Source organism: Chrysemys picta, chromosome 2 (assembly GCF_011386835.1).
Source record: "Chrysemys picta bellii isolate R12L10 chromosome 2, ASM1138683v2, whole genome shotgun sequence".
Lineage (NCBI taxonomy): Eukaryota > Metazoa > Chordata > Testudines > Emydidae > Chrysemys > Chrysemys picta.
Window position 1 is genome coordinate 126716785 of NC_088792.1, and position 20825 is coordinate 126737609.

Genomic DNA, 20825 nt, shown 5'->3' on the forward strand with positions numbered 1-20825 from the left:
ATTATTTAGGTGTGTCAGAGAGGAGTGGGCGGAAGAAGGAGGGCTGATCAGAGCAGAAGGGACTCAAAAGGGAGGAGGATGGATGTAGTTGATGTCAGCAATACAGCTAACACCTTTGGATATTATTAATCAGCTTGACCTCTGCGGGCATGGGGAGTCACAAAAAGCAATTTGGGATTGTAAGACTTTGAAAATTGTAGTATAGTCTAAAAGCAAAGAAAATCTCGCTCACTCACACATCCTTACCTTTCAAGATAAAGTATTTTTTGAAAGTTTGACAGTGTTCAAATTATATAGGCTTATTCTTATCATTGGATTTTTTTTAATTTTGTAGTAAATGTAAGGGGTGATTGTGCAAATTTGACTGTGAATAAGGGGTCGCCAATGTGAAAAGTTTGAGAAACACTGCAGATGAGAGGTCTCAACTTGGTGGTTGCAAATAGTTTGGTGGTGATTGTAATCACCTTCCCTTTCTCTGTGAATGGGGACAGGGGAGTCCTGAAACTGTTTATTGTAACATGAGGTCACAGTATGGATAAGGTTAAGAACCACTGCTTTAGCAGAAGGAACTGGACCTGAGGAGCAGAACATTGCTGATCATCTTTTTGAATGTCAGTGCTCTGATTAGAAATGTGTGGGGAGGGGAGAGATTGGGGCTGGGTGTTTCAGCTACAGTCAAGTAGTTCAAAGGCAGTTATTTTTGCCAGAAAGCAGGTAACAGTTGAATTTTCAAAGTAAGCTGTACAGCAACATTTAAAATATTTATTGTAAATTTAACAACATCGGTTTCTGTATATCGCATCTTATTTTGAGGGGGATACTGAAATTTGCATAGGCAAGTGAGTTTAATTTGCTGGCAAAGCCACACTATACTTTGTAGGAGATTCAAAAGTTTGACACTTAGCTTAATCCTGATTATATGATCAGTAAACATCATTTGAATTTTAAAGTTTTGAATAGTTTGCAGGCTGGAAAGAGCCTTTTAATCTTAAATCAAACTGAACTGAAATGTTATAGAGGCACTTACAAGATCTGTAAGGAAGAGTCTCAGAAAGCTAGGTTTATTATTGTGCTTGCTTGCAGACCCATGAATGACTTGGTGTAAATCAGATTTGTGAGGTGTTGGAAATATCATTCTCTTTAATATTGAAGATGTGGAGTCTGGTACAGTGAGTGACATCACACAGAAAATAAAAAATACCTTCAGAAGTTGTGCGGATTAAGGCTGAATTCATCAAGTTAGAACTGGCTGGCCTGATTGTAGATGGTTTAGCAGTGAATATGTGTACAGGCTTACTTTAGGCAAGATACTCCCCATGTTGTTGTTGTGAACCTTGCCAGCTACAACCAAGGAGAACGTCACTGTAATTTTGAAAAATATTTTCAAATTTTACTGGTTAAATCCACAAAACAAGTTCTTACTGACACCTTTCAAGCTATTTGGACACATGCAGCATATGAGAGGGAGCCTGCCTTAGCCCCAGGCCCCTACTGCGCTGCCAACCTGACTTTTAATGGCCCGGTTGGCGGTGCTGACCGGAGCCGCCAGGGTCCCTTTTTGACCGAGCATTCCAGTCAAAAACCGGACACCTGGCAACCCTAGCCACTACCTCCATGGGCAGCTTCTCGGGCTTGGCTGTACTTCCCCCAGCCACACCCACTGGGGTTGGTACCAGGCTCACCAGCAGCTGTCCCTGATCGAACTAATGTGTGCAAGCAGCTCGCACACCTCTGGGCAAGAGATGCAGAGCGCTGCATGGAAGGGACTCCTGTCCGAGAGTGTGCGAGCCGCTTGCACACACTAGTGCAACCAAGGACAACTGCCGGGGGAGAGCCGAGCTGTGAGCAGTACAGCCATGCCCAGAGAGCTGCTGGCGTGGGGTGCTGGTTCCTGGGAGCAGTGACCTGTGATGCGGCTGCTTTCGCCGCCGTGATTCCCAGTAGAGCTCTGCAGCTCCGTGATTTATCTCTGTGCAGAGCTCTACTCTTCGCCCCCTACCCCAAAGCCCTCCTCTCCCCACTAGCGCTTCTTTGCCCCTTCACCCAAGGGTGGCCCCCTGTCGTTCACACTGGAGAGGCGTGAGCGGCAGGTGGGGAGGGACTTCAGGGAAGAGGCAGAGTGAGGGCAGTGCCTGAGGGAAGAGGTGGAGTGGGGGTGGGAAGAGGAGCAGTGCAGGTGGAGCCACGGCCCAAGCACCCTTTCCGCGGCAGCACTGTAAAGGTGGCAGGCCAATGCGCCTCCAAAGGGAGGAGCGCAATATCCTGTTTGGGGAGGCTTAATCTCCTCTGGCCTATTGTACCTGCCACCCATGTTGGACAGCCTGAGTTATCCTTGTTCTTAAGGAAAAAGGACAGGCAGATTTTGTGGGCACAGTGTGTTTCATGATGGACTTAAAATGCACTTGTGATTCAAGTCCTTTTTGAAGAGGGATTCTTTGCAAAAGCTAAAATATACTGTACTGAAACTTACAGCATGAAAGATAAAAGTTAAAAAACGTATGCTTGGTGATGGTATGTTTGAACTTCTGGGTCAGGCCAGAAAGCAATACATCTTTTAAGGATATATTGATTTTGGTGGAAATTTGTTTTGTCCTGTAGCAAAGCAAAATCCAGAACTTGATTCAGATGTTAGTGACTGGCCAAAGTGTAGACTCTTTCCAGCTCCATTAGTCTGCTGTTTATTTGCTTGAAAGCGGACCAAGAAGAAAACAAATCGTAGCAAGTATTCAACATCAAATAAAGAAAGCATTAATGGAGGAAAGACTGAGAGTCTTGCATAATGATCCAAAGCAAAACAAACGGAATGGCAACTGTATCTCTTTAATTTACTTGAGAGAATGAAAAAACAGCCGGAATATTGGTGGGTTTTTTTTTTTTTTTGACACCCAGTTCTGAAGTCTTAGTTGCTTGATAACAAGTGATCAGATTTTTTTTCTTTCCTAATGGAAGCTAAGATCTTTTTACAAATGTCACATGAAAGTGGTGTTGAGACAGCACAAACTCAGTGCAAGTAGTGTTATCCCCACGCTCCCACATCCTTATACAGAGCAAGCAGATGTCAGTGTTCTGGCTGTTTCAAAATAGGCATGGAGAGTAATCAGAAAATCAGTGTTTTTTTTAATTAACTTTTTTCTGAATTGGCTTCAGATTTTTAAAAGTTTAAGTCTTGAACCAGAGAAGTATAATATTTCCTCTTTTCTAAGCATATGTTTTTCAGTTTTAGTTTCAAATAGCAATGGGCATAGGATTCCTTCCAGCACAGTTAGAATAATATTGCTATGATGTCTGGTCCAAGCTGTAATAGTGCTAATTTTCCACATGTTCATGTTTCTGGTGTAGCTAATTGTAATCCAGGGTTTAAGTGACTTATTGTTTATTTTTTCTAAAATGTGTACAGCTTGTTTCCTTTTTATTTAAAAGCAAATTGAAGCAGAAAAGAAACAGACCAATGCCTTAGATGAACCTGTCTCACATTGGAGGTCAAGGTTAACTCTAAATGTTATGGTGGAAGATTTTATTTTTGATGGATCCTCTCTCCCTGCTGATGTTCACCGATACATGAAGATGTAAGTTTACAGAGATTTTATTTTGTTAGACTTAAAGCTATTCAGTTTATAGGGCTAATTTCTCCTTTTAAATAACCTCTCAGTGAAATATTAAAGTTGTACAGTTAAAATCACAGAACTCATTGTTGGGAAAAGGGTATTTTAACATCAGACTTAAACTTCATCAATCACAATGAGCAATATTTAATAGTAGTAGCCCTTACACTATGACCCAAGATTGCACCACATCTTAATTGTGGCTTGCTTGTGCTTATGTATGATGATGTATTCTTTAACTGCATGATCACATCCGGTTTCCATAGAAACCCATCTCATTCAGTGCATAGATTAGACAATTGTGGTGGTTTCCAGGGGTACCCAGGACTGTGAGTCACTTTGTTACCCCCAACCTCCAACAAGAAAGAGTCTTGCGTATGGTGGTGGGGTGTCATTGCCCTACCACCACCAGCCTTTCAATCACTCAAGCATGCTCCTGTGAGCTATGCCAGCCATATCTGCCTTGTAGGCTAACAATACATACACTCCAATCCCTCAGTCCCTTTGAAGAGCTCCAGTCTCAACACTGGCTACTCACAGAATTCCCAAATCCTCTGCTCCCAAAGGTGCAGTGTATCCCAGTTTTCCCTTAAACCACTGTTCTTATAAAGTCTCACAGGACTTGTGAACAATTAAAGACTAGAATTTCTACTAGAAACGAGAAGGTGATGGAAACAAATGGGTACAATATAAAACAAAATCATAAGTGAACCTGGGTCAATGTTTATTAATAGTTACCTTTCCTATCTAATAAAGTAGGTCCCTCCACCCTACTCCACCCCAAAGTTCAGTCTGTTGCAGAGCTGGCTGGCTTCACAGGAACCAGGGTCCAGTTTTTCATGAGAACATTCCTGCTCCAAAGATGTCTTCTCAGTGAATGGAGACAGAGTGCTTTCCTCCCCCTACTCTCTGTTATTCTGAAGTAATCTCTTGTTTTTATTCTATTCTGACTGTTGTAATGTTCCTTTTTTATCTCCAAGTGATTTTGATTGTTTGCATTTGTCTCGGATGGTTTTCTATTGAAAGTCTTGCGTTGGAGCAAGGCTAGACCATTGATCCTTGTATCACATCACCAGCTATGCAGGACAGGATGACTATGAACTCCCTCCTGTTTGAATGGGCCATTACAAAGGAACATCCCCTGGTGACTCACTTCTATTCGAAGTCCATAAAGCATACTTTTAACATAATTATACTATTCCTTATTTGTTACCCGTACGTACATATTGCAATGATTATGCATCTTTGCAAGTTATGAGCTTTCTGTAGCTTTCTTATATGCTGTTCTTCATGGATAAATATCCTGCAAGATATGTTTAGTGTAGTGAGTGAGTCAAGTTTTAGGTCAGTTGTTTGCCACAAAGTTTCTGTGTCACAACAATACACAGGGCATGAGTCAGGAATGTTAGCATGTGATTGTATAGTTAAAATTTTGGATCATAATTCCTACAAAGGGTCAGAATTAAGGTTGCACAGAAACATTTGGCATTTAATGCCCTGAAAGCTTAACATTCTCAATGTAATTTTTTACTTATACAGCTCATCAAAAAAAAAAAATTTTTTTTAAATAATAATAAATGTCTCATATGGTAATTTTTTTTATGCTTCGGCATCTTCACTGCCCTTCTCTGAACCTTTATGCTATATCTGTTTTGAGATGGGAAGATAATAAATGAGTGTTCCTTAAACGTGCCGTTGATTTATGATTGTAATATGCTGCTGGAGATATCCAGAGCTGAGAGCACTATATAACCTCTCTGCCTCAGCAAGAGTTAGTTTTGCTAGCAACAAGACTGGTCAGCTGCCTGCCACAGCAATCAATCTTCCTCACGAGCAAACTTCTCAAGGCTCTCCTAGCCCAAACGATCAGGTTGCCAGGTGTCCAGTTTTTGACCAGACTGTCCAGTCAGATGTACTGACCTGACCACAAAAGTCTGGTTACTATGCATGGGTGGGGTGGGAGCCTCATCAACCTGCACCAGCCCCTGCTCAGCTGGGGCCACCTCCTATCTGCATCTTGTGGCCAGGCAGCAGGCTCTGCGTCAAGCTGCAGCTCATGTCCCAGCCCCAGAGCAGAGGGAGTCCATCTTAGGGGGAAGGGGGAAGGGGGAGGGAGGTGGAGAGGATCAAGTGATTGGGGGGGGGGGGGAGCGAGTGGGGAATAGGGCCTCGAGGGAAAAGGCAGGACAGGTATGGTATCTTTGGGGGAAGAGGCGGAGCAGAAGAAGGCAACTATGTCCTTGATCTTACAGATGCTTAAATCTAGATAAATTGCAAGTGCAGGATAGTTCTTCATAGGGGATCAGCAGCACCAATTCAATGTACTAGAGAGTCAAGATGGTCTTGGGGTTAGGTCAATAGATGGGGACTCCAGAGTTTTAGATTCTATTCGGAACTCTGCCTTTGGCTTCCTGTGTGACTTGGGGTACGTCACTTGGGCCTGGTTCTGTCGCCCATACTTTGAATAGTGTTCTATTCTGCAAGTACTCCCACTGTGTTCAGTGTAGCTGTATTTACTCTGGCAAAGTTTGGACACTCATGGGTGCACTTCTACAGTTCTACCGGCAATTGTAGAAGCTGTAGTCTTGACATGGCACTGGGTTTTTTACCACCATATCATCTAGACCACCTCTGTTTAGATGACCTGGTAGTAAATAGGCCTGTGCCTTGTGTATGGTTTGTCTCCCACCATTACTTACGCCAGTGGAGCTGCCCCAGCGACTAATTATACATGCAGTTTTTCCTAGTGTTTACAAGGCACAGGGACTTCACTAATATTTGTGATTTATAGTGTAGTTGTAGCCGTGTTGGTCCCAGGATATTAGAGAGACAAGGTAGGCAATATCTTTTATTGTACCCACTTCTGTTGATGAAGGAGACATGGTTTTGAGCTACACAGAGCTCTTATTTTGACCTAAAGAAGAGCTCTGTGTAGCTCAAAACTTTCTCTCTTTCACCAACAGAGGTGGGTCCAATAAAAGATATTGCCTCATCCACCTTTTCTCTCTAATGTTTGAGGTATTCAAATTCTGTGGTGAGTGCTATGAAAAACTCTTTAAGCTGCACTGGTTTCATAGACTAACTTATTTTTACAATCAAGTAAATTTTAAATATGGGTAATCCCCAGTCTCTCATTACTGGGATACTGTTTCTTGTCTTCACCAGACATTGTAATGTCTGCTCCCACTTCTGCATGCTGTAGATACCTCACTACCAACTTCAAATGATAGTTTTATCCATCTTTTGTTTCTTTCGTTCTCTATCCTTTATATTGCATGTGTATCTGGAACTCTTCATTTATCCTGTCTTTCTGTATTGTTAACCTTGAAGTTGAAACTGCAAAAAGTGAACTGAAAAGGATGAATTCTCATTTGCACCAAATATACTACTCTGATAGGGTAAAGAGGTCCAGTATGGAAATTTTCATGGCACACATTAAAGTTAAATATGTGTGAAACTATGTATAATTGATTCCAGAAATTTATTTTTTGTGCACTAATATGATTAGAAAAAGTTTTCTCTCTGGAGTAACGTAATCATAAAAATCCATGTTTGAACATCATAGGGTTCAGTTGGGGAAGACTGTGCATTACCTTCCAATATTATTTATTGATCAGCTAAGCAACAGAGTGAAAGATTTAATGGTGAGTAACAAAATGCCTTTTCACTAAATTTTGAATTACAGTTTTACGGAAATCTCTAGTACTGCTGTATTTAAGGCTTTGTCCTTGTTTCCATTACAGCAGCCCACCTCACAGAAATTCAGTGGACACAGCTAATACGTTGCTAATCTAATCTTCAGATTAGATGTTGATTAAATGCCCCCAAAATTTGTTAATGCAGAATTAAGGGTGTTCTTTCAGAATGTGGAAATTGGCTAAACCAGAAAACCTCCAAGTTAAGATACACACTGATTGCCAGGCTGGCTGCATCTCCTGCTTTGAGCAGGGGGTTGGATTAGATAACCTCCCGAGGTCTCTTCCAGCCCTAATCTTCTAGGATTCCTGGTCTCTTTGAGCACCCTCAGTAGGTCTCAAGCCTGTAGCTGGTGCCTCTGATTTAGGGTGGAATTACATGGCCCTTCCATTCTCAGGCCAGGCCCTTGGTTGCAGTCACCTGGTACTAACCATGGTTACCTTAGTAGGTCTAACTTAGCCTCAGACCCTGTTGTTCTGTTTTATCCAGAAGCAGCGACAGTGGTAATCAGTGACCAAACCGCCTCCTTAGAGAAGATTTATTTAGAACAAAAGCATTTCAGGGAAAAACAGATCTGAAAACAACATAGACTAGACATCTGTCTATTTTGCCAGGTAACTAATTATATTCCAGGTGAGGATCCAGGCAGGTCTGTAGACCTCAGAGACCTCTAGGGTCTGACTGGAATAGTCCATTCCCTTAACTCACAAACTGTTTCTCTCCTTTGCTTCAGTGAGAGTCCTCTTTTAAAAGCTGTTCAGTCTTTTTGATCTCCAAGTTCCTAGCCTGGCAAAACAATCTTGCATCTTCCTTGGAGACCTTAAATCTCCTGGCTTTTCACATTCTTTTAAGTGTCCACAGGGCTGTTCTTATCAGGGGCCATTATCATTTTCCTGTTCTTTACATAGCTCCCTATTAAGTTACATCAGTGCGTTCATACAGGAAAGTCTTAACACAGTAACTTCCTCTCATTAACCTGGTCATATATGGTATTCATAAAATTATTACATCTCTGCATTCTTAGATTACATAGCAATTCCACAAATGCTGTAATTTTGTCCACTGTTCACATTTCTGGAAAAGCATGAGGCAACTCTGGGCAAGTTTAACTCTGCACTAACAAATTCTTGGGCATTTAATTTCTCTTTTTTTTTTTTTAATAACTTTTCATCATCTCATGTACCACAGCCCAGCCCTTCCATTCACTTTCTCTGACTCCTTGCAGTGATTACCTTGTACACAGAATGTGTTGGCCATACATCATCTCTTTGTCCTCCCATTTCTGTGCCTGTTTTGAGCACCTGATTCTTCCTCCTCCCAACGTTGGCAGGGATCCCAAAGGTTGAAAAGCTGAGGAGCAAATGCAGGAACTAAAATGGAATCAGTGGGGAAGCTTTTAGAAGAGGGGACCGACATGATGGATGTGGATGATGATGGGGAGGCTTTGTCTCTGTCCCCCCCAAAAAAACCAGCTTTTCAACTCTGATCCCTTCCTTCCCACCCTGCTATTCCCTGCACTGTTCTAATATACTCTCAGATAGCCCCTCACTGCTCCTACTCCCCAAATTTCCTCCAATTGCTCAGACCCCCACCACTGCCTCAACATCTCGTCCATGCTTTCTGTCATGTCCCTGGCTCCAACCCCCCCGCATTACCCCTGCTGCTCTGAGCTACCACACACCAGCTCCTCCTTCTTCCTTGCCACTCCATGCCCCTGGTAAGCTTGGAGAGGCCCTGAGGAGGTAGGAAGGTAGCACTGGTGGAACGGTAAGGAATGCATTCATCAGCAGGAAGCAAGGAGGGGCAGGAGAGTGGAGATAGAGATTTGGGAAGGACCTCTGTGTCTAATGTTCGGGGAAGAGGATCTATACATCCTTCTGCAGTATAGCACACTCAAGAGATATGAAGGGGCCCAGATGTTCTTAAATGAATGAGAACACCCCATGGAGATGAATACAGCCTGAAATGATAGTTCTGAGAGGTGTGAATTGCTTCATTCATCTCAGTGGGTTGTCATGTCTCCCCCACCGCGGGTGCTTAAGATCATAACTAGCAGATGGGGTGGGGGAAGAGGCTCAGGATCCTCTGGATGATGGTTCACATGGGGAGTTAGGGAGAGGGTCACAGGACCCCCAGATCACAGCACAGACATGGGACATGGAGAAGGCCTCAGACTTGATTCCATACAGGGGCGGGGGACCCAGATCTACGCTTACATATGGGAATCCTTAGTTCGTGGGGGTAGGATTGCTGCTGCCCCATTCCCCTCTCTCCCCACTTTGTGAGACACATTCCTTCTCAACCATAGCCCAGAGAGATGGGGTTGTGTGTGGGAGTCATGTCCCTCTATCTGGCCAGGACCAGAGAAGTGGGAAATGGGCAGCAACTTCAAATGGTAGTGGAGAATGTGGGGGAGGGGCCTTGTTAGCTTCAAATTGCCCATTCCTAACCCCATAGTTGACACTGAATTATTATACAGAAGACATCATAACCCAGTCACTGTGTTAGATTATTACCTCACTAAGGCAATAGTTTCAGGGCTTGTCTACACTACCGCGCGGGGTCGATCTAAGATACGCAACTTCAGCTATGTGAATAGCGTAGCTGAAGTTGACATACTTAGATCTACTTACCATGGTGTCTTTACTGCGGTAAGTCGACAGCTGATGCTCTCCTGATGTTGACTCCGCTTGCGCTTCTCGTTCTAGTGGAGTACCGGGAGTCGACAGGAGAGCACTCGGCGGTTAGTTTATCACATCTATACTAGACGCAATAAATGGACCCCCTCTGGATTGGTTGCTGCCCGCCAATCTGGCAGGTAGTGTAGACAAACCCTTAAGGTCAGAGATCTGCCTGCTCCCAGGCAACAAAACAGACCCACATATGCATAAGGAAGTAAGATGGAGACCCTTCCAAAACAAACACAACATTGCATACCCAGTCGCCCCTCTTGAGGTGATGAGAGAATGAGTCATGTGGGAAATGTTAGTTATGTTGCTTAATGCATTTATCAGAGGTGCTTAGATGCTTCAGAGATGAGGGTTGTATAAGAATCTGAATGGAACAAACTACACATTTAGTATATTAACACATGGAGTTTTAAATACTGCTTTATTGATTTTTTTTATGAAAATTAAACAACCCCTAAGTATTAGCTGTTATTTCCATTTGCATTCCTATTTGTATGTATATTAACTTTGTTGTTAAGACTATTTTCTGTCCAAATGCAGATAATAAACCGTTCAACGACAGAGCTACCTCTTACAGTGTCATACGATAAAATATCTCTTGGAAAGCTCCGATTTTGGATCCACATGCAAGATGCAGTGTTCTCCCTGCAGCAGTTTGGTATGTTTACTTTTTCACAGCAGAACTTCTAATTTATAAACTACATATTGACTGCATTTACAGTACTGTAAAATGGTGTAGTTCTTTTGTCTTGTTTGACACACTATCAGAAAAATCTGTGGGTTTCTGCAATATACATCTTGAGTTTGTACATATAGTATGTTGTGGTTAAAATTAAGCAATAAAATCAGCTGAGACTAATATTGCAAGGGAGCAGTGATCCTTCCACTAGTTGTTAGGGGCTTTTGCATGTGAAAGTCCGTAAGTGCTGCTTTTAAAAAAAAGTCACTATTTGGAGTATACTTGTAAAAAATGTTTTATCTTGAACTCTCGAAAAATAAAATCTTAAATAAAAATGGCACTTCATTATATTCACTTAGCTAAAAATAAAGTATACATAAAAGAAATGCCCTATTGCTAACAGGCTGGTAAACTATGGGAGGTAGTTCATGCTTCTATAGCCTACTTTAATTCAAATTACCTCAATTCTCAAGTTGTTAACTTGATACACAGATCCTAATCTTAAGAAATACCTCCGTTCTCCAAATGACTTCATTTGGAGTTGCGTACCTAAGACCTGAATTTAAGCTGCTAGGGATGGATATCCAGAATGAGTGGAAATTTTAGAAATCAAACATTTAACCTCCAGATAGACTGGTCATTGGCAGGCCAATCATGTCTTCTCCATTCCCTTGACTCTGCCCTGTCTGTGGTGTATTTTGCTCACCAGTAATTTTTCTGCCTCACTACAGCAGTGCATCCAACCAGCTTCAGGAACACTGCCTGCCATTCTACTCAGGATTTCTTTTGCAGAGTTTTCAAAATTGTGTCTTTGTTATAACATAAATTCAATAAAATATTTTCAGTAAATATAATACATGAGGTTTTTGTTTTAATGAATAACACCGATAAGAAACTTTCTGTATTTTGTATCTTCAGACGGTCAGATACAAAAGTCAGGACTGTAAATCTCTTTAAAGTAACACAATTTAGGCAGGTAAAAAAGAAAGGGAGAGCCATTCTGGACAAAGAAATAGAAAGTAAAGGGCAGCTGAGTAAATTAACCAGCTTCCCCAGGTTATCTCTTAAGTGAACATTCCAGTTGAGACAATTTTTTTATTAAAATAATTTGTGAAAAAAGCATCTAAACTTGCATGCTTTCTCAAAGAGTAGCTGTGCAAATTTGTACAGAGTCACAAGATTCCAGGCATGCTAAATCTATGCTTTTGTGAAAGGGAGAGTCAGGGAGTTAGATAACGTTTTCACCTCTCAGCTCTATTACACTATCTTCTAAAGGCGCTGCACAAAACTCGCATCTCTGGGAGAGGAAGAACTAAAGTACATTTAAGCTACCTTCTCACATTCCTGGTTCTGGGCTGCAATTGTGGTCCCCAGCGTCTCTTAAGTAGCCTGTCCCCAGCTGCATATGGGTGGAAGTTCCTCTTCATGCCTCCTATCCTGGGACTTGTGGCAGAGGCATAATAGGCAGCATAAATTGCCCTGTGCAAATCCTGCAGCAGGCAGGACTTTCCCAAGCCAGATCTGGGCTGTAAAGAGTCTTCTGCACTACAACAGCAGCATAAAAGGGCCAACAGTGAAGGAGTGAATTCTTCTCAAGGTTTTTTCTCTCTTAAAAATAATAGAAAAAGTATCCAAAACCAAAACCTGAATCAGTATCTGATGCATTCTTTATAGTTCAGAGACCTCAAGATAACAAAATTTAGGAGTTTGTTTTCACTGATGCCCAGTACTACTATTATGATCTTATATTTCAACTCCAATAGATTTGTTGAAACAGGACAAATATGTATGAAACATTTTAAAATCCCATACATCTATCTTGAGAGGATGTGATGGCTCTTTCCCATTTAATAACTAACTTTAATGGGTATAGAAGACACAGAAATTTCCCTGTACAATCGTCCCACAACATTCTGAGTTGCCTTATTTAAAAAGAAAATTTGCTCATTAAGAAAGGGCTCTCTAATACTGGAAACGTTAAATTCTGTTCAATAAGAAAACCCCTTTCCTGAAAATATAGGATAAAGGAAAGGCATGGATTAAGGTCAGAAAGGAAAATTATGATCTAGGCTAATCTGTATAACACAAAGCATAGAATTTCATCAAGTAATTTCTGCATCTAGCTCAGTAATTAAGACTGGATGTAGTTTAATCTTTCTGAATACATCCAGTCTTAATTTAAAGACTGAATGATGGAGAATTTACCACAAACCTTGGTAATCTGTTGATTATCCTCACAGTTAAAAATGTGCATTTTATTTTCAGTTTGAACTTCGTTGACTTCAGCTTCTTGCCATTGGATCTCTTTGTCTTTTTCTGCTGGGTTAAAGAACCTTCTAGTATCAGTGTCTTGTCCCTGTGTTGGTATTTATATACTGTCATCTCTTAACCTTTTGAATAAACTAGATCAATTGACCTTCTTAAAATCTCTCTCTGTAAGCCCTGTTTCTCAGATTCTCAATCATTCTTGTGGCTTTCCTCTGAACTCTTTCCAGTTTTTCATCATCCCATTTAAAATGCTGATAGATGCAGTAGTTTCACAAGAGCCATATGCTGGGATGATATCATGTCCCTCCTCAGTATTCCTGTTTGTCTGATTGTTAGCCCTTCTAGCTAGAGCTGGGAATATATGTTCAGTTGGTTATCCATCATCGTTTCTTAAGTCCTTTTCAGAGTCACTTTTGAGGATTATAGTCCACTATCTTGTAGGTATAACCTACATTGCTTATTCTTTGAGTGGTTGCAGATGGGTATTTCACTCATGTGCATTTGTGCTGAGGGCATCAGAGTTGGAGACTTTTCCCCACCATGGTACCTATTGGAATGGCACGCCCACCCTGTGTTGCCTTTGGCCCCTTCTGAAACAATATAAGGGTGATGCTACCCTAATCCCCCTCAGTCCCTTCATACCGCCAGTATCCTTAGTCGGAGCCCCCCCTGTGCGAGTCTTCTCATGGCTTTTTTTCTCTGCATCACACTTGTCACTGGGACTTCTCTTGTAAAGAATTTTTAATCGTATCTGTAGTGTAGTATAGTTTGTAGCTAATTTAGTTTGTCCTTATAGTAATTTCTGGTGCTCAGCACTATAGGGCATGCAGCGTTGTCCAGGCCTTCAAACGTTGCTTGTTAGGTGGACTTTCTATTCCCAACAGTTGACTCCTACACTTACTGCGTGTAGGTGAAAGTCACATTAAGGAGAATGTATCATTTGTTGGGAGAACACAGATTGCAAGAGACCTTCACCTGAAGCAGCTTTTGTTGGAACAGGCTATGAGTTGCACTAGCACCAAGACCCTCTTCCGCTAGCAGGACTGGCAGTCCTCAGCCAGCCACCTTCCGCATCAATGCTGGTAGACAGACCCCTGGACTCTGACTCTTCCCCACGAAGAGAAAGGGGTCGATATGTGTTCCCTGAGTACCCCAGAAGAGACCTACAAAACAGATCAGGGATGTTCGAAATTGAGGAGAGAGTCGTCCTCTTTATCAAAGATAGTTCCTCAACATTCAAAAGATCCAGGGTACAGCCAAGCTATCGATTCACCTCAAGGCTGGAGATTCCCAGTACTGTACCACTGACTCAAGGCTCACCTGGTGGACAACCATTGAGTCTGGTACCTATGGTGCCACTGCTTTTTGGAATCAACAATCCCACAAGCCTATATGGTAGTAACAGACTTATTCTGCCTGTCTGTACCAGCCTCCCTGCTTTCTCAGGAGGCGGGTGTACTATCAGCACTGCCAGCTGTTTCAGGCCCCTCAAATTCTACAGACTCAGGGTTGAGGCCGCTACTGTTGATGCCCTCAGTACCAGTGAAACCACAGGCACATTCCTCGGTGTAGATGCCTGTGGGGCAGCACCTTTTGTCCTTGGTGCCATCTCTGTCCTCTGTTTAGTCACCATTAATTTCAGTTAACACAGGTGCCCTTTGAACCCCCCAATTCTGTTGTGCTCTTTGGTACTGTCATGGAAGATTTTCTCATACTGACAACAGTCCCATCCCTGATACCAACTTTGCCCTTCTCTCATTGGACTGTGGATAAATTGGGCTATTCTGTGGTCCTGCCGGAGTGGCCACCAAGAGTGCCCAAGGACTTCTGTTACTCTAATATGGAGTCATCCAGTTGGTCTTTGCCTTGGCGAAAAGTCCCAAAGATCTTGCAATGGGCAGCAAAGGGAAAGTGTCTGCACCAAGAGCACAGCTGTTCTAACAGTAAGGGCAGATCCTTGGCATCCTCAATGTATTGAGCCCCTACGCCATACTCTCTCACACAGTGATCACCTTGGGACCTGTGGGGTACTCCCTGCTTGAAGAGGTCTAGATTTCTACTCCAGTCCAGAGAGCGATTCCCTTAATCCTGAGATGGACCAGCCCCAAGAGTGGCCTCTGTTACAGATGCAAGAGGAGGTCTGTCCTCTTGAGACACCTCTTTTTGGGGCAGCCTTTGCCAAAGGAGCAACCTCTACCCCAAGTGATGCCAGCAGTCCCATCCTCTCCTTTCCCGGACAACTCTGTAATCCCAGATTCCTTGTCTTCCCTCCTAGAGGATTTTAAATCTTACCAGGACTTACTTTGGGCAGGTCTACACTAGGATTCTCCATCAGTGACAATTTATAATCAAGATTGGATGTTTTTCTAAAAGCTATGTTTTAGGAATTATTTTGGGGAAGTTCTGTGGCCTGTGTTATACAAGAGGTCAGACTAGATGAGCACAATGGTCCCTTCTGCCTTGGAATCTCTGAATATTCTTCAGGCAGCAATTCTGGGAAGGGTTGCCTTCCTGATTAATGACACCTTATTACAGTCAGCAAAAGCTTTGTGGCATATAGGTGTATAAAATGTTAGTTGCCAAGCTTCCCCTTTCCTTATTCATTTTGGAGCTGATTTTAAAGACTAGACAAACTCTTGTAGGACCAAATTTAGTGACTGGTCAAGATCAATATCTTATAAATTACTAGCTCAAAATGTTTTAGGTAAAACATACAAAAATTGATTTTTTGTCAGCAAAGCTAGCATCTGGTTTTTATTATTTATCCATTTATTATTTTTAATTATTATTATTAAAACTTGTGTCACTTAAAATGGGTGTCCTTTATACTTGAATCTACTATATTAATATCTAGAACACTATTTTTTTGGTACTTTCACATTTTACCTACTCTTTCTTCCAGGCTTTTCAGAAAAGGATGCAGATGAAGTAAAAGGAATTTTTGTGGATACTAACCTATACTTTTTGGCTTTGACATTCTTTGTAGCAGCATTCCATGTAAGTGGATCACTTGCTGTTTTTAAACAGTATACACTTAAGTATAAGTAAATAATAAAAGTAAAGGTACTTTGAGCATTGACACTCACATTTCTCTAAATACCAATAATTGTTTTTGGAAATGTGTGTGTATGTATGTGTGTGTGTGTGTGTGTGTGTATGTGTATATATATATATATATACATACATACATACATACACACACTATGCCAATTTTTCCTTCATAAATACAAATAGAAAATTCAATAGCAAAACGTCATGTTCTGCAAGGGAACATCTATGCAATATGTTTTTAAATTTAGGCCAGAAAAACTGATTTCTACTCCCAAATCCAATTTCAAAATTAGGGGTTAAACCCACCCTGTCCAGTCCTTCCCAGAAAGAGAATTACTACATTTCCTTGTGTGTCTGGCTATCCTCTTACCTGGGCTGTTTGTGGATCACACTTCACCAGTGGATAATGGAAAGGTTAATGACTTCAATGGACAGTGGAATTCTTATTTGCAAGCTGGCTGGCAGCCAGCACTGAAAATTGATCACCCATCCTCATAACAAAACAGCAACTTGATCTGCTGTTGAATATACATATTGGTTTAAAAATTAATGTAGACTGTAATTAGAAATCAGTGAAGGGTTAAAGATACAATTGATACTTGTCTGATTGTTAGAAATAAAAATTTTATCTCCTGGAAAGAATTATTAGTTTATAAATTATCAACTTTTCTATAAAATTCTTAATTGACATGTAAAAATATTTAACTCTTAAGTGAAATAATGTAGTGTCAATTTCTTTATTTAACCTGAGTTAAACTAAAACCTGAAAATCATTGCATATGAATGCTGACTCAGATTTTCTGCTCTGAGATTTTCTAGCAGAGAGGAGGGAACGTAACTGTCAGGGAACAGGTTACAGTTCTGATTCTCTCACTGATTCTGTACAGACCATGTCCCTAGTGGAGTCTGAATAGTCATGGGTCTGCTCTAAACTTGCTAGATGGTACCACCGTCAAGGGCGCTGTCTGCCAGTTCGAAATTGCCAGAGCACGCCGTCTCTGGGTGTCATTCTTCGTGCCATTGACACATCTTATGTCATTGTTACAAGGGCATTTAGGGGCTGGTTATACCGACTTAGTTCCTCTATACCAGGAGAGTCCTCAGCTGGGGAGTTGTGGCCATTTTTTGCCTAATCAGAACAGGGAGAGGAATGAACCAGAGAATCTGGACTGTTTTGTGTTAATACTGTCTTGGCCTTCAAGCAGCAGGAGATTTGTGTTCTCCAAGAGTGGTTTATATCCTTGTTAGAGAAATGTGTGCGCACATTCAGAATTCTCTATTAGGCTAGGTCTACACTACGGGGGGGAGGGGGGCGGGGGTTAGGAGGGCCGACCTAAGATACGCAACTTCAGCTACGTGAATAGCGTAGCTGAAGTTGCATATTTTAGGTCGACTTACCTGGCTGTGAGGACGGCGGCGAGTCAACCGCTGCCGTCGACTCCGCTTCCGCCTCTTGCCGCGGTGGATTTCCAGAGTCAACGGCAGAGCCATGGGGGATTGATTTTTATCACGTCTTCACTAGACACGAGAAGTTGATCCCCAATAGATTGATTGCTACCTGCCGATCCGGCGGGTAGTGAAGACGTGCCCTTAGTTTGTTTACTGTTTCGTGGCTCAGCAACAAACCTTACAAATTCATAAAACTGTCATTAGGCCTTCACCAGGTGGTAATGCTTTCTTTCTTCCTCTGAAACACTGTTCTATCTCTCATGTGACTCTCTGAACTCATTCTCCAATAGTAAAATTCTTTCTGCACCTACCCATTTAACAGTATGGGCCAACTATTCTACTATTCCATTTTGATGTAGTGACCAGTCATCTGAGATCATTACCCTACCCATGAAGCACCTGCACCTTGTTGCTGCCAGCAAGATGCTTATTTCCAAGCAGATGACTTTAATACTTAATGGAGCAAAACATTGAAGAAAAATATCTTTATTATTCATTTGCCCATATTCCTTCAGCAGCAGAAATGTGCAGTGAGGGTGCTCCTCATATTGCCTGTCCTCGTGGGGCTGACCAGAGTCAACTCAGGCTATTGTTATACTTCCAGTCTTGGGGCAATGGCTCCGACAACATGCAGGTCTCCAGCAGCACTCTGGAAGAATCTCCACCTCACCTTCCCAAGCCTTTGGTGGCTAGTTTGTCCACTCTATATAACCTGGTATATAGATGGCCAAACTTCCTGCATGGCATTTCAGGCTACCACACTGCTGCTATTCCTCCCCTTTGCTACTCAGCAGCTGCTGAAGAAAGTGGCCCATCAGGGTTTGTCTGCACTGCAATGTAAGCCCAGAGTTAGTGGGACTCAAGTCAGTGAACCCTAGGTTAGAGAACCCAGGGTTTAAGCCATCTACATTGATTATCAACCCTAAGTAAAGAATTTTCTAACCTGGGCTTGAACCCAGGGCTCTGGCGTCCACACTGTATCATGCAGACCAGATTCCAACCAACCACATCCCAAACTTAGTAGCGCCTTTGCAAAACATGGCCTCTGTAGCTCTTTGACTGTGATTCAGTCTGGGATCCATCCTGCACGTGACAGGAAGTTTGACCATCCTGCAAACATCTTGCCAAGCCATTGTTTTGTCTGTGTGCTCTCAGCAACCAGAGCCAGCAATATCAAGGAGGTGCCACTTGAAGAATTTCTCTTGCTGTTTCAAGAAATGGGCAGAAATTCTGTGAGACGGTGGACATTTCAGCATCATTTTCTGACCAATCAAAGGTGCCTGAGAGAACTTCTGATGGAGCAGGATACAGACATGGCAGACTTGAACTGGATGCTGCTGCTCATGAGTCTCGGGATAGCCACGGATACCCCCTACTGGCACTTCTAGAGCAGGGCCACAAGCTCAGATTGGTGAGCCCAAAACATTTTGCAGATCTGGGATGACCAGTAGTAGGTCCAGAACTTTCACATGAAGAAAGATACAGCCTCTCCTGACCCTCCCTAAAGACACGTGCATGAGGGTGGCCATGCCAGTCGAGACACAGGTTCCTATAACCCTCTGGAAGCTGGCTACCCCACACTGCTGTAGGTCCATTGCCAACCAGTCTGGGATTGGAAAGTAGACTGTGGGTACAGTGGGGATGTAGGCTTCTGAGACGTTCAGGTGTGTGTGGTTTTCCCTGAGGGGACAAGTATAAAAGATATTCCTGAAGTTGCTGGCTGTTAGAGAATGTATTTCCAAAATGCACGAGGGCCATTGATGGGACTAGTGCCTATAGTTTGCCTTCCTCAAAGAGCACATGAGTACGTAAACTGCAGTATTCCATTGTTAGTCAATGCCTCGTGGACCACAGAGGTCGATTTATGAATGTCAATATAGATTATATTGGGAAAATTCTTTTGAGTGCTTGCTCATGTTGATTCCATTCTAGGTGTGTGTGCGCCCACGTGCGTGGTCGTCGGAGATTTTTGCCTTAGTGGTATCCGTAGGGCCGGCTCTGGCGCCCTCTGGAGTGCCGTGCTCATGCGGCGCTATATCAGCTGCTGCCAGCCCCATGTCCTCTCAGTTCCTTCTTAGTGGTTAGTTGGAGCACCTTTTCTTGTCTAGCAAAGGCTAGCATTTTTTTCCTCCTGCGAACTTTGTGACGTAGGGACTTTTGTAAATAATTTGTGCATAGTGTTAACTACTTAATTAAGTGTAGTTGTTAGTAGTAGTCCCAGTGGGGACATCACCCCAGGCGGGGCATGCCCCGATCTCCCGAGTTAAAGCCCTGCTCAGATTGCAACAGGCCTATACCTATTAGCATCCCCTATAACAGCTGTCTTAAGTGCTTGGAGGAATCACATGTTAAGGATCGGTGCCGGATCTGTAAGAACTTTCATCCCCAAACTCAAAAGGAGCGGGATATTTGTCTCAGGGCCATCCTGATGGAGTCCTCCCTTCGCCCAGCTTCGAAGCCATGCAGACAGTTCACACCGAGCGCCTCGGCCTCCGTGCGCAGCATTCCACCGACACCAGTCACCATTGCTGGTGCCAAAAAAGAAAGCAAAAAGACACAGCTCCCCGGCTCTGAATAAGAAGGCCCAAGAGTCATCGGCCAAGGGACCTGTGCCTGGCCGCCAGCCTACTCCGGAGCCATGTCCTCCTGCCTCCCTGGGTGGAGCCTCTAGCGCCCTTAACAGTCCGTCACTGACTTCTGGGAAAGGTATAGGTTCCATGCCCCTGCCAGCACTGTTGTCCTCCCAAGCACAGAGAGCACAGTCTCCACATACTCCCATGACAACTCTGGTGCCGCAGGACTCTGTTAAGGCTCCCCAAGAGAGCAAACCAGCCGCCAAGACCCCTCAAGGATTAGGGGAAAACTGATGATCCCTGGGGAGGGGGTGACGTTCCTCTCCACCGCGCCGAGGATCCCGGGACAGGTCTGAGACTCGTCAGTGGTTGCCCAGACTAGCGTCCAGATCCCCTCAGCATCGCTCACCTGATACTCTCTATGCTATTCCCAGCACCGGTCATCCTCTTGTTTGTCGTCCTCTCGACGTCAGTCCCGATCACCGGCACGGTGTGTTCCCCATCTCGGCACCAGTCTTCCTAGCACCAACACTGGTCTTCCCGCATCTGGTCATCGGTAGCCACGACCAGTAAACAAACCCAGGTGTCAACGGCCCCTTCCTGGTCACTGGAAAGTGATTCCGCTCGCCCGGAGGGACAGTTCAGCCCATCGCACAGGCCCCACTGGTGGGATTGGGCACTGGAACCCACACTGTCGGTGGTGGCACTGCAGTGGCAGCACGGCCAGTGGCCAGCGTAGTGGCCTCATTAGAGCACATGGGGCGTACCGGTCATGAGAATGCCCCCTTCACAGCGTTGTTTGGTCAGCGCATCAGAA

At 43.2% G+C, this 20825-nt stretch overlaps 1 protein-coding gene across 2 annotated transcripts in view; it reads left to right on the top strand.

Annotated features, from left to right (window-relative positions):
* Window positions 1-20825, top strand: part of CLPTM1L (CLPTM1 like) — a 91839-nt gene that overhangs the window by 7751 nt on the left and 63263 nt on the right. For both annotated transcript variants that reach the window (XM_005290064.5, XM_005290066.5), the window contains exons 4-7: window positions 3421-3566; window positions 7168-7246; window positions 10529-10646; window positions 15838-15932. In XM_005290064.5, the coding sequence (XP_005290121.1) occupies window positions 3421-3566; window positions 7168-7246; window positions 10529-10646; window positions 15838-15932 (438 nt within the window). The remainder of the gene's footprint in view (window positions 1-3420; window positions 3567-7167; window positions 7247-10528; window positions 10647-15837; window positions 15933-20825) is intronic.